This window comes from Rattus rattus, chromosome 7, assembly GCF_011064425.1.
Source record: "Rattus rattus isolate New Zealand chromosome 7, Rrattus_CSIRO_v1, whole genome shotgun sequence".
In the NCBI taxonomy this organism is placed as follows: domain Eukaryota; kingdom Metazoa; phylum Chordata; class Mammalia; order Rodentia; family Muridae; genus Rattus; species Rattus rattus.
In genome coordinates this window covers 99,698,758-99,711,264 of record NC_046160.1, presented here as the reverse complement: position 1 = coordinate 99,711,264, position 12,507 = coordinate 99,698,758, and the positions used below count along the sequence as shown (strand labels likewise).

The following is a 12,507-nucleotide window of genomic DNA, read 5'->3' as shown; positions in this document are numbered from 1 at the left end:
GGGTTATGAATTGCAATACCAGTTGTAACTCCATAACAAACTAAGGCCCAGGAGGCCTAGTCCTGCAGGTTGAAAAGGTGGGAGAGGGGACATGCTGCCAACAGGTGGGAGACATAAACAGACCAGGGACACAGGGGAGTTCCCTGGTAGCTGCAAAAGTTGTCAGTGGCTGAGTAAGGGAGATGTGTGTGGAAGCTTTTCCTAAGTGACATGGTCACCATGATAGACTTATCCCCGTGGAGATGACGGTAACCAGTTTATTGACAAAAGATTCGGAGGCCTTCTCCCCCAGTCCTTTCTGCAACCTTTCAAACCACAAAGCGTCCAGCTCTTCAGGAAGATTCTAGAGCTCCTCTGAACTGAAGCCAACATGGAAGGGAAACAGAAGAGTCTTTGAGAAATCCATCCTCCCTACTACTTTAAGCAAAGCGAAACCCCTAGCACCCAGAGGCACAAGAATAGTTGTTTCTATCCCCGGGACCTCGGGTTTCTGCAAAATCAAGAGCCCAGCTTACACCTGATCCCTGGTTAAACTCTCCCCTAGAAACCTGCACAGGAAGGTAAGTCTGCCATCCAAGCTGAAGCCAGATTTGCTGGAAAGCAGTGAAAGCAAGAGGGGGTGATTTTTAAGCCCCGGGGGAAGGGAGACGTGGGGGTTGAGGGAGAGGGAGGAGGAAGACTGTTGCTAACAGCCTTTGGGACAAGCAGGTACCCAGCGGTGGTGGGGAGCCTGTTTCTCCTGCTGCCTGAATTAAGATCCTGGGTACAGTGGCCCAAGATTTAACAATACACAGACCTGTGCCACAGTCCCCTGGAAGGTGCCACAGTCCCCTGGAAGGTGCCACTCCAACACACAAAGGCTGGACAATCTTCTACCTGGAGCCGACTCAAACGGTCGATTGATTCCCTCCTTGCACCCGCCTCTCCACCTCTATCCCCAAATGGCCCATCCACTTCTACAAATGAGCCAAGGCTTCCCAGGTTTGCCAGTTCCACCAGATACCCAGGCAAAGCCTGTCTCTACCACTCCGGAGTCCAGGAGTCCAGATGGAAGGTCTAGGCTTCTTGGATAAGAAGGACAGAAGAGTGCCTTCTAAACTGGGCAGGTTACCTAAAGAAGCCTGCTTACCTTCTTATGTAACCTGATGCCAGATGGGATCCCAAGGGGACTCGGGACTACCCCGTGGTTCCCTCTTAACCCAACCAGAGCCCGCAGCAATGCTCTTAAGTGAAGGAAGCCCTGTTGGTTAGATGCCTTTCCCAATACCCTCCTCCAGGTCTTGCGGAGCTGCGGAAGAGGCTGGGGCGCGACCTGTCAGCAGGTCTAGGGTGTGCATGCCCCTCGAGTACCCCCGCAGTCCCCGACACAGTTTTCTTCCGCTCACCCCGCCCTCTCCGCCGTCTGTGCACTGCACCTCCCAGCACACGCACTGGGGGAAGGAAAGCAAGGAGGGAGCGTCCCGCTGTCCCGGCCACAGACAGGGCTGCCCGGCCCAGCCGGGGAACCACGGGTTGGCAGCGGCTGCAGCGCTCCAACACAGTGCTCCGGCCCTGGGGTGGCGAGAGCCCCAGCGGTAGTTACTACGGGGGTGGCCGCCCCAGGTGCCCGCAGCCCCGCCTCCCCCCTCCGTGCACCCACCGTGCAGAAGCCGCTGGCGGAGGCGGCGGCCCCGGGCCCAGAACCCTGCTGCAGGCGCCGTGCCCACTCCGCGCTGCTGCCGCCCGCTGCCCAGGCCGTCCCGGCCGGGAGCCGCCGCGGCGCCAGCCCCGCCGCCGCCGCTGCAGCGTCCGCAGCCGCCAGTGCCCCCCGTCGCGGCCGCCGAGAGTCCCTCCCGCAGGCTGTGGCGGGCGGCGGGACGGGTTGCATCAGCCCCGGCTATATAGCGGGCCCTGAGTGGCGGGAGGGGTCGGGAATGCGGAACCGGCCGAGCTGCCAGCTCCACACGTCAGAGGGGGACGGAGAGGAAGAGAAGGAGGGGACCGAGAGGAGGGGGTGTGGATCGCGCGCTTCACACCCACTGACCTTCACCTCCCCCGCCGCCGGCGCCCTCCTCCCGCCGATGCTCGCGCTCCTCCGCCCGCGGGACCGGCCCGGGCCCTGCCGCGCTTGTCCCCGCAGCATCGCGGTCCGGCGGCGCGCCCCGCCCGCGGCTCCCGAGAGCGCGAGGCAGCAAGACACGGCGAGCGGTTATGTAAGCGCATCCCCTGCTCGGCCTCGCGGCTGCCACCCCCAAAATGCTGCACAGCCGGGGAGGCAGCGACGCGAAGGCGGCGGCCGGATGAGCAGAGAACCCCTTCCAGCTCAGCCCACGCCGAACCATCCTCCTCCGCCCGGTGCGCTCTCCCCCAAATCCAGAGCGAGGGTGACGTTGCGCGCAGTGGTGTCTTCGGACGCTGCAGGATCTCGCAAGCCCGTTTTGTTTTTCCGTGAGAAGCATGGGCGGGGGTTCAAGGCGTTTGGAAGCTTCAGTCCCTACCCACTGTCCACCAAAGCGCCCTGGCGTCCTGAGGCCATGCGGTGAGTGGACTGAGATCCAGAAGTGGAACTGCACCCCGAGGCCACCGTTGTTGTCAGTGGCCGGCCCAGTTTGACCCAGGGCTCTTTGCCCAATTCCAGCAGCCTTTTGCCTTCCTTTGACTGGATGCAGCAGTGAGCCGGCCAGCAAGACCTACAAATGCCTTCTTCCTCAAGGATTCCAGGGCCAGCTTCTGTGCCCTCCTCCCAACCTCCTACAGAGGTAGATGGTAAAGGACACTCCAGAGAAAAGGACAGTCCTTCGAAGGCTGGTACACAAAACCCTCAGGCAGAAATGTGTGTGTGGCATCTGAGAAATATTTGCACACACACACACACACACACACACACACACACACACACACACCACACACACACATGCCTGTGCGCGCACGCGCGCGTCTCCAGACCCTTGGGTGACCAGCCCCGGGGACCCCTTCCGCTTAAACCAGAAAGGAGTGGCAATGTTGACACTCAGTGACCTTCGGCCTCCTTCTCAGAGAGACAGCAGGTCATCACCCATAGAAGAAAGGAAGTGAAAGAAAAAGTTCGTATCTTCATAGAGTACAAATGCTGAGAGCAAAAGACCAACAGGGAGGGAAGGAAGTACATGTGCCAAGCGGGACAAGCAGGTCTCCACGTGCGCCTGTGCCTGCCTGCAGGGAGGAATCAATCTCCATTTTACCCTTATGTCTTCCTGCAAGGGAGAGCAGATTGAATGGATAGAGACAGACCAAGCCCTAATGACATCACTGTCCATCTTCCTGGTCAGCATCCACAACTTCCCTCACAACACTGATGAAAGAAAAAAGAGAGACTCCAAAGGAACACACAGCACAAACTCAGTGGCAAGTCCTGTGGAACACGACTCTGCAACCCAGAAAAGCCAGCAACACCTTTACAACGACACAAAGATCAGAGCTGGAGACTGGGAAACTGGCTTACATCATGTTTCTCCCCTAAGATGAGGGTCTGGATGTTTATGTGAAAGAAATCACTGAACGGAGGAAGCATTACTTCGTGTGTCATTGTTGGGACTCTGAAAAAGTTAAACTCATCACTGTGCAGGGCCTAACAATTAACATGTGTGCTTAAAGCTGGCCTTCTCCTGGGCCTAATTTGGATCGTGGCTAGGTGCAGTAGTCCTGACTGGCCTTTACTTCCTCCACAAATTAAATACGCCACAGGGAAGGCACTGGGGTGGGGGCACTCAGGGGTCTTTATTCCCTCATCTCCCCATACTATCTGTTGGGCTCCCCCATTTTGATATAGTTGTTCCCCAGTTTTATAGAGGATGCTATACAAATAACATCTCAAGCCCTCTCTCCTAGCCACATGTTTTCCTACCAGACCTCTCTATGTAGTCATTGCTTCTGGGCGGGACTGAAGGAAGGGCCACAGTTGGCTCCTTTGTGCAGACTTGCAGTCGCCTGGTGCAACTGATCTACCCCTGGCTTTTAGGGAACTGATGTTCTAGCCTAAGGCAGTCTGAATTTAGGTGTCTTGTCTCTTGCAGCTAAAAAAAAAAAAGTCCCCATTCCCATGCATATTCATGGTTGGCGGGCTGACTCAGAGATAATCATAAACCCCAGATAAAGTGGATGAAACTCGGTGTTTTCTGGATTGGCCAGGAACAGAGGCTACCAGAAGCTGACCTGAAACCAGTAGACACCACCTTAGCAAAGGTGTTTACTGGTAATAACATTAATGCAAAAAACCATAGCGAGAAACCACTGGAATACTGGTGACAAGGTTCCTGCATCCAGCCAGGCCTGCTAGCCTCCCTTCCTCTAGAGGAAAGGGTGAATTGATGAAGTAAAGCAATTCCCCAGAACTGTCCCTCCAACGTTAAAAGAGGAAGCAGTAGTTCTGACTAATCAGCCAGTCGGCTCATCTTTACGATTCGTATTTACTGAAAGTCTGTTACACGCCTGTAACCTGTGACGCGCACAAGGACGAGGTTCCTCACCTGTTCCCACCTCCCATCTGGTTAGGAAGAATGAGTTCAAAGCAAGAAACAAGTGGCAAGGTCAGGTGTAGCTGAGAGGAGATTCTCTGACAGGAACTATAGGCACTGTAGGAGTCCAAGCAGGATCCCTGCTTCAGTTTCCGTTCAAACGGGGTCCACCAACATTCTCAAAGGCTGATGCATCTTCCCATAAGATGGAGTTACACTGTGGCAAACCCACCACTAGCGGAAGATTCCATACGTCAGAGATGCATTTAATTCATCTGGCTTACAAAACACCAGGGCTTAGCCCAGCCTACCTTCAGCTCTGCTCAAAACATGTGTTTTGGTCTACGCCTGGGCAAAGAGTTCTAACACAAAACATACACCGCGTGTTCATAATTCACGCAGTTTACCAACTGCCGCTCTGAAGGGGAGAAACAGAACAGTTTTATGAAGGTGTGTTAACACCACCACAAAGCTGAAAGATGATGGTATATCAAGTCACCATAAGTCAGGGGTCGTGAGCAGCCATGCTTGACCTGCAGCAGCCTTTGTATTGCCGTTTTTTCATTGCTGTGATAAATATGTCAGGAAGGAAAGGGTTACTGTGTCTCACGGCTCAGGGGATAGTGGTCATTATCTTGGTAAGGGAGGAATGGTGGAAGCAGAGTCTTGTTCACATCTGGGCACATCAGAAAGCAGAGAGAGGAGCCTTGTTGTACCTAGCTGCTTTCTCCTGTTTTCATTTTTGTTCGGTCTGGACCCCTCAGCATGAGATGGGACTGAGGGCCCCGGGGCTGCCCACATCACCATAGGCATTGTTTGCTCAGTTAAACCTCCCTTGAGTTCTTTCTGCTCCTCCTTTTCTTCCTCCGCCTCCTTCTTCCCATTCTCTTCTCTACGTACCAAATACTTCACTCAAAATCTCTATGTCTACCTTCTCTTTAAAAAGCAAAGCCAATCCCAACTGGTGGCACGTGCCTTTGGTGGGTCTCTATGAGTCCGGGGCCAGCCTGGTCCACAGAGTAAGTTCCAGAACAGCTAGAGCTACACAGAGAAATCCTGTCTTGAAAAACAAAACAAAAATAATAAAATAATAAAATAATAAAATAGCAAGCCAAGGCTGCAGAGATGGCGCAGCCATGAAAGGTTAAATCTCAGAACCAAAAACCTCAAAGCCAGACAACTTTGGGTGTACATCCGGGAGGGAAAGCGGGCTAGCATCACCAATCCACCAACGTAACACAAAGAAAGGTTGCTGCTCGCTGCTGTAGGACAAAACTTTTCCTGGGGAGATGCAACATACTGAGCTACTCACCCCGGATATGGAAGCCATGACAGACCAAAATAGACACCGCCAGAGTCCAGCCTGGTGAACCATAAGTTTTATCGAGGTTACTCACAGGAGCAGAAATGACTCAAAGACAGCTGCATCACCAAAGCCCACTTCAGCATGGGTGACCTCGCACAAAAGCGGGGAACCTGGAGCACACACACCGCACAGCCTGCAGGCAGCTCAGCAGGTTGGAGAGGGTCCTCTCCGGCTGCCTCAGTTGGTCTAAACCTCCTCCAGGCAGCTGCTGGTTTCTGCTTCTTCAAGGCAGCCCGGGGTGGGTGGTCTCAGTCAGTCGCCTTTGCATCTCTGCTCTCTGGTTCTCAGAGGGCTTGTATTTCTTACCTATGGCAGGAGGGGCCTAGAGAATCTGGTCACTCTCAGGACTCCCCGAAGCTCCTTGGAGTTGTTTACCTTCCTGCTTAAGGAGCTTCTTCCCTGCAGGATGTGATGTTTTCATCTGGGAGGAACCTGTTCCACAACCCTCACCCAAGACAACTTGGATCTCAGTGATTGCCCAGGGCAATCCTATAGGTGAGGGCGTAGTATTGGATCTTCCCATCAGCAAGGCACCATAACAAAGAGAGGAGAGAGAACCAGGCGATAGCTGCTTTGTCATCTCCTCTTGGAGTTCATCACTTAAGCTTCATTTCTTTGGCCAAAGTAAGTTGGTTCTTGATTTCAAAGTCCACAGAAAAGAGAACCAGGAATTAGTGACCAAGTAATATCCACCACAGCATGCACTCTCTTAGGTCAAGGATGGATTGAAACCACTGGGAACTGCTCCCTTGGCCTGAGCTGTTAATGCCCTAGTTTGACACAGTCCCATCTGCTTTCAGTCATTTAACAACCCGCCTAGACTCCCAAGATGTTTGTTTCTGCATATCTTGATATAGATAAAGCTAATTGCAATATCCGTCTATTGTATATCCCTAATGATATGGAGTTATCTTCATCCTGTCACCCCCATAAGCCCTCCAGGCTCACCTTTTGAAATCTTGGTCTCCGGCTGGTAGTGCCATTATGAGGCTAGTAGAGGAAGAGGCTGGGGATGAGCCTTGGGAGTGTGTTATCCCTGCCTTCTTCCTGGATCACTGTGTCCAGAGCTGTTGCGGTGTGAACAGCCTCTCTTACACACTGTTGCTGCTGCATCTTCCCGCCACAACATACTGCAACTCTGAAACCGTGGGCCAAAACAAATCTCTCCTCCCTCAGAGTGTTTCTTTGAGGGACTGTGAATCATAGCAACCCCAGAATAACAAATTCAGGCTATGACCTGAGCTGTCCAGTTGCGGTAGTTGACATCCCAAACTGTAGAGATTGGTTCAGGGATAGGTCCGTGAGTGACCCAAACAGCCAGTCTTCCCACTGATAAATGAGTACTCAGAAAGAGTGGTTTCTTTAAACTGTCACTATAGGCATACAGATTGCAGGTGTTGGTGGCCATTTTCCTATCACACGGCAAGAGTCTGACCCAGAAAGAAACCAGCGTAGAGAGGAAAAGAAAGTTCAGATGTGTAAGAAGAGAACTAGCCACGAGTTCACCGTTTGAGTCACTGAGTCTAACGGGTCACGTGCACATGCTGGATTGGCCTTTAGACACTGTAGTGATGAAATCAGCCTCCTCTTCCTGTCTTGATAAGCATAGCTTGGGTCAGGGTTTTTGGCACTCAGCACTAAAGAATGCTGAAGGATATAGACAGAAGATCTCCAAAAGTTGAGCTTCGCGAGGAATGCTGAGCTGTCTCCATGGAAGTTTATCTGCTTCTATTCTTGCTCATCCATCAAATGCCACTCAACCCCTGATTTGAGACTAAATGCAGAACCGTTGGAACTGCTTTCTCATGGTTCGCAGTTAAGTTAGTCATTTAAATAATTTAGTCAGACAGCCTCATTTGAATATCTGCTAGGAGCTGACGCCACCCTTATAAAAGAAGCAAAGCAAAAGGAAAATACCATTTCTTTTAGCCCATAAAGAATGGCAGCCCACAGACTGGGAGAGCAGGCTGGATGGTAGAGTGCTTGGGTACCACACACGAAGCCCTAGGTTTGATCTCCAGCACCCCAGAAAACACACACGTTGGCCCACCCGTAGTCCCAACACTCAAGAGTTGGAAACAGGACAATAAGGAATTCAAAGTCATTCTCAGCCACATAGCAAGTTGAAGGTCAACCTAGGCTATCGGGGACCCTGTCTCAAAAACAAACAAACAAACAAATAATAGCAAATAACAAATAACAGAACACACACACACACACACACACACACACACACAAACAAACAAGAAAAACCAGTCTCAAGGTCCAAGAAGACAAGTATTATTAATAGAATTGAGGTAATAAATGACTGGGCCCAAGGTAGATGGTCCCTGGAGGCAATATTAGGATTGTAGGTAGATTCTTTAAACTCTGTTAGATCAAAAATGATGTTTCAGTCATAATTTCAAATCATAAATTATCAACAACAAAAAGTACTGACTAAGTAAGTGAATGAATAAACAGATCCTGACTGGAACCCAGACGGACAGCAAGTTTACCATTCGGCATGAAGCAAATAGGAAAAGGCACGTAAGCTGGGGATGGTGGCACACATCTGCAGTCCTGGCACTCAAGAGGCTGAGGGAGGATGAGGGTGAGTTCGAAATCAGCCTGAGATTCATGGTGAGTTCCAGGCCAACATGGGCCACATAGTAAGACCTTGTCTCAAAAATAAGCAAGCAAAACAGAAATAAAGGAAGGAAGGAAAGATGGAAGGAAGGAAGGTAGGAATGAAGGAAGGAAGGAAGGAAAGAAGGAAGGAAGGAAGGTAGGAAGGAAAAAAGGAAGGGAGGGAGGAAGGAAGGAAACAACACAGTTGAGTACAACACAGAAAGAAGATCTGAGATGAGTCTGGGCATTTGCTTAGATCTGGAAAGCATATTAAAATCTTAGAGATGTACCATGAAGAATGTCAGAGTGTTTTTACAAGAAGGAATCTAATAATGCTTCCACTTAGCCCCATACGGTGATGCTTGTAGAGATACTAAACCTTCTCCCACTTCTTCCTCCTTTATCCCTGCTTCCCATGCCAAGAAGGTGTTGCTGCAGACCAACCAGGCTTTAAGTCTGAACCTAGTACCAGACTCAATGGTTCATACCTGTAATCCTAGCTCTTAGGCAGTAGAGTCAAGGGAATACAGAATTCAAGGCCAGGCCCGGCTCCTTATTGAGTTAGAGGACAAACTGAATCACCTCAGATGATGATGATGATGATGATGATGATGATGATGATGATGATGATGATGGTGGTGATGATGAAGAAGGAGGAGGAGGAGGGGAAGGAGGAGGAGGAGGAGAAGGAGGAGGAGGAAGAGAAGAAGAAGAAAAAGAAGGAGAAGAAGAAGAACAAGAACAAGAAGAACAAGAGAAGACGAGAAGGAGGGAGAGGAGAAGGAGAAAGAAGAGGAGGAAGAGGAGGAGGAGGAGAAGGAGAAAGAGAAGAAGAAGAAGAAGAAGAAGAAGAAGAAGAAGAAGAAGAAGAAGAAGAAGAAGAAGAAGAAGAAGAAGAGAAGAGGAGGAGGAGAAGGAGGGAGAGAAGGAGGAGGGAGAGGAGGAGAAAGAAGATGAGGAAGAGAAGGAGGGAGAGGAGGAGGAGAAAGAAGATGAGGAAGAGGAAGAAGAGGAAGAGAGGAGGAAGAAGGAAGAAAGGAAGGCAGAGAATAAATTAGCTGGACCTAACTTTCTTTGTAAAATGAGGGTCTAGAACCACATCGATATCTGCCATGTGCTAAGAGATCAATACATTTTGCTATTTTCACGAACACCATCATTGCCTTAGTTTCTTTTTTTGTTACTCGACAAAATATCCTGATAAAAGCAACTTTAGAGAGACAGGGTTTACGTTGGCTACAGATCAAGGGTACAGTCCATCACGGTGGGGAAGTCAAGGCAGCAGGAACTTGGCGTGACTGGTCACATCGCTTCTGCAGTTGGGAAGAAGAGAGTAATGAATGCTGGCTCTCGGCTTCCTTTTTCCTTTTTTTTTGTTTTGTTTTGTTTTGTTTTGTTTTGTTTTTTGTTTTTTGTTTTTAAACACAGCCTAGCATCTCAGCCCAGGGAATGGTGCCATCCACTGTGGGTGAGTCTTCCGACTGCAACCTATTCAAGACATTCTCCCACGGGCATATCAAAAGGTCCATCTCCCAGGCAGTTCTAGATCTCATCAGATTGACAACTGAGATCAACCATCGCAGTCAACATCCCCATTACACCCGTCAACAGGATGTGTCATCCAACCTAGACCCTGTTACTGTGCAGCCTTCTCAGATCCCTCAGGCTCATGTTGACTCCTCCCTCTCCTAAGCTGAGTAGCTCTTCCCCTCCATTATCTGGTCATCTTCAATTTTAAACTCTGCTTATTTCATAGTCACCGCCACCCCCATCTGCTTAGACCTGCTGTGGAGGTGGGCGGGACAATAGGTTAAATTTTTTTTAAATTTCCGGAATGCTGACCATGTGCCAGACTTCTGATTGGCACTTGACAGACGTTTAAATAAACAATGGGCAGGGCCCTGGAAACAATTCCTTTTAAATCCCTGCTGAGGCAGAAACCAGTCTGGGTTCTGATATTTAACACTCTTCACCAGGCAGATACAGAATTACCTGTCATATCTCACGGAGCACAAAAATCTAGCCCGTTAAAGTGAGGAAGGTGCTGTATTTCATGGAGGACAAAATTAGGGCCCACACCGATGACACAGATCTAGCTGAACAAAAGTCACAGTGGGAATAGTTCTCAGGCCTCCTTGTCTGCTGCAGGTCTTAAAACAACCATCAACACAAAAAGTTATTTCAGTAAATGTTTATGGAAGGGGGGAGAGTCCCCCAGGTCTTCTGCTGTGAGGTGGCGTTTCCTCTGACACTCATCAGCCTTGGTGTGGTGGAGAGACAGGCTGGAAGGTGCTCAGGGGTAGTGACTGGACCAGTGTGTGGGCTCCGGTGGGGGAGGGGTGGGATTGCCACTTCGAGGAAGGCTCTTCCGCTCCAGGCTAGGGAGCCAGGTTTGACGCCTGCATTTTTTTTTTTTTCCTAAACACCCTGCCTGAAGTCAGCCAGTGTGTTCGTCCCAGAGCAACCCTCCTTCGGCTCAGTTGAGGGAGTCCCCAAATTGGGGTCATGGATGGAAATGCACCCTCAGAGACAAGAGACGCTTCCCACATGTGTTACCAGGGCCATCTACTGTCATCTTTCAAAGGTGGGGATGAAATGAATGCACTCCTGTAAGAGGACACCTCTCTGGCTGGCCTCAAGGGTCTCACACAAGAGAGGCCCCAACCCCCCTTAGGGAGGCCGGGGACAAGAGCCTCTTTCGTACCCCTGGCTGGTTCAAAGCCTCCTTTTCAGGTTGCTGGACCACACATCCTCTGTCCTTCCACCTGGCGCCTCCTGCTAGCCTTTCTCTATCTCTTAAACACACCTCCTTAATCTCCCCTTCCTCCTCTTAAAAGTCTGCCTTTCCTTTTCAATACTTCCCCCGAATGTGGGCTTGCTGTCTTGTGCCTGCCCCTTCAGGTTTCCCCCACAGAGTTCTGACTGGAGGCAGGTTTCAGACCTCAGGCTCCATCCGGTTTTATTCATCCCTTCATCCATTTATTCCACAAATATTTGATTAGGTGCAAGGTCATTATTTTTGGAAATCGATGAGCAAGGCCGGTCCAGTTCTTAGGTGAGTGAACAATTAGTCGATTAACCAAATAATTACAAGAGGGAACAGTCGCAAGGCAGAGAAGCCACTGCAACCAACTTCCCCTTCCTATCAGAAATTGTTATCCAGTTATCCTAGAACTCGGGAAAGCCAAACAGGAGGGTCCTAAATTTGAAGCCAGCCAGACTCTATAGTAGATTCTAGACCACCCTAGGCTACACAGAGAGATCTTAGCTAAAACAAAACCAGAAGCTCTTATTGAAAGCAGCATGGTACCCCAGGACTGTCAGTCACTAGGCATAGGTAAGAACCCTTTAAAAAGCTCTCTCTGGAGGTTTTCTCCCTTTTCTTCCTCCCATAGTTTAAAATGTCCATGCTACAGAACAGCTCTGCTGACTCTATGGCCCAATCACGATTCTCCTAGATCTACTAGCCACCTTGAAAGGGTTTTGGCAAAAGAGAATCTCAGCGACAGAGGGCCAAGGAATACCACAGAAATCATACCACACAACAGACCTCGCACAAGGGATTTATTGAGGAGGGCGCAGCGTGTGTGTAAAATGACTGCCTCTGAGCGGGGAAGGGGACAGCAAAGGGCCAGGCTGTGACAGTGGGCTTTATAGAGGATATTACGCTTGTGCATAGAGAAAATACAGTGCTGGTAAAAACATGTCAAACGGGGCACCAAGAAGGAGGGGTAGGGCATGGGGAATGAGAGATGGGGTGCTCCAAAGAACCGAGTTCTGGAATGTGTGCAGTCTTAGTACGAACAGCATGCTTAGTGTCTCAGCCCCTACGTGCACTTTTTAAACAAATAAACTTATCTTTTAAGATGGTACAAGACAGTTTACAAGATTAGTGCAAGATTAGTGCAAGACGATGGGTCATCGTAGGAAAAGGGTGGATTCTGGGACCAGGTTCCCCATTTGCATGACTCTCAGAGCCATATTAGTTTTGTGGCCTTTGGCCCGCTACTTAAGGACGCTGTAACGCCCACCATTAGTAGGGTCTGTTCAATAATGCCC

The 12,507-nt window shown here is 50.2% G+C and overlaps 1 protein-coding gene across 1 annotated transcript in view; it reads right to left on the bottom strand.

Moving 5' to 3' along the window:
* The window catches only part of Jdp2 (Jun dimerization protein 2), a 42,092-nt gene extending 39,275 nt beyond the window's left edge, over positions 1–2,817 (bottom strand). The window contains exon 1 of the mRNA XM_032908167.1: positions 2,024–2,817. Coding sequence (XP_032764058.1) covers positions 2,024–2,438 — 415 coding nt within the window. The 5' untranslated portion in view covers positions 2,439–2,817. The remainder of the gene's footprint in view (positions 1–2,023) is intronic.
* Positions 2,818–12,507: the final 9,690 nt, after the last annotated feature.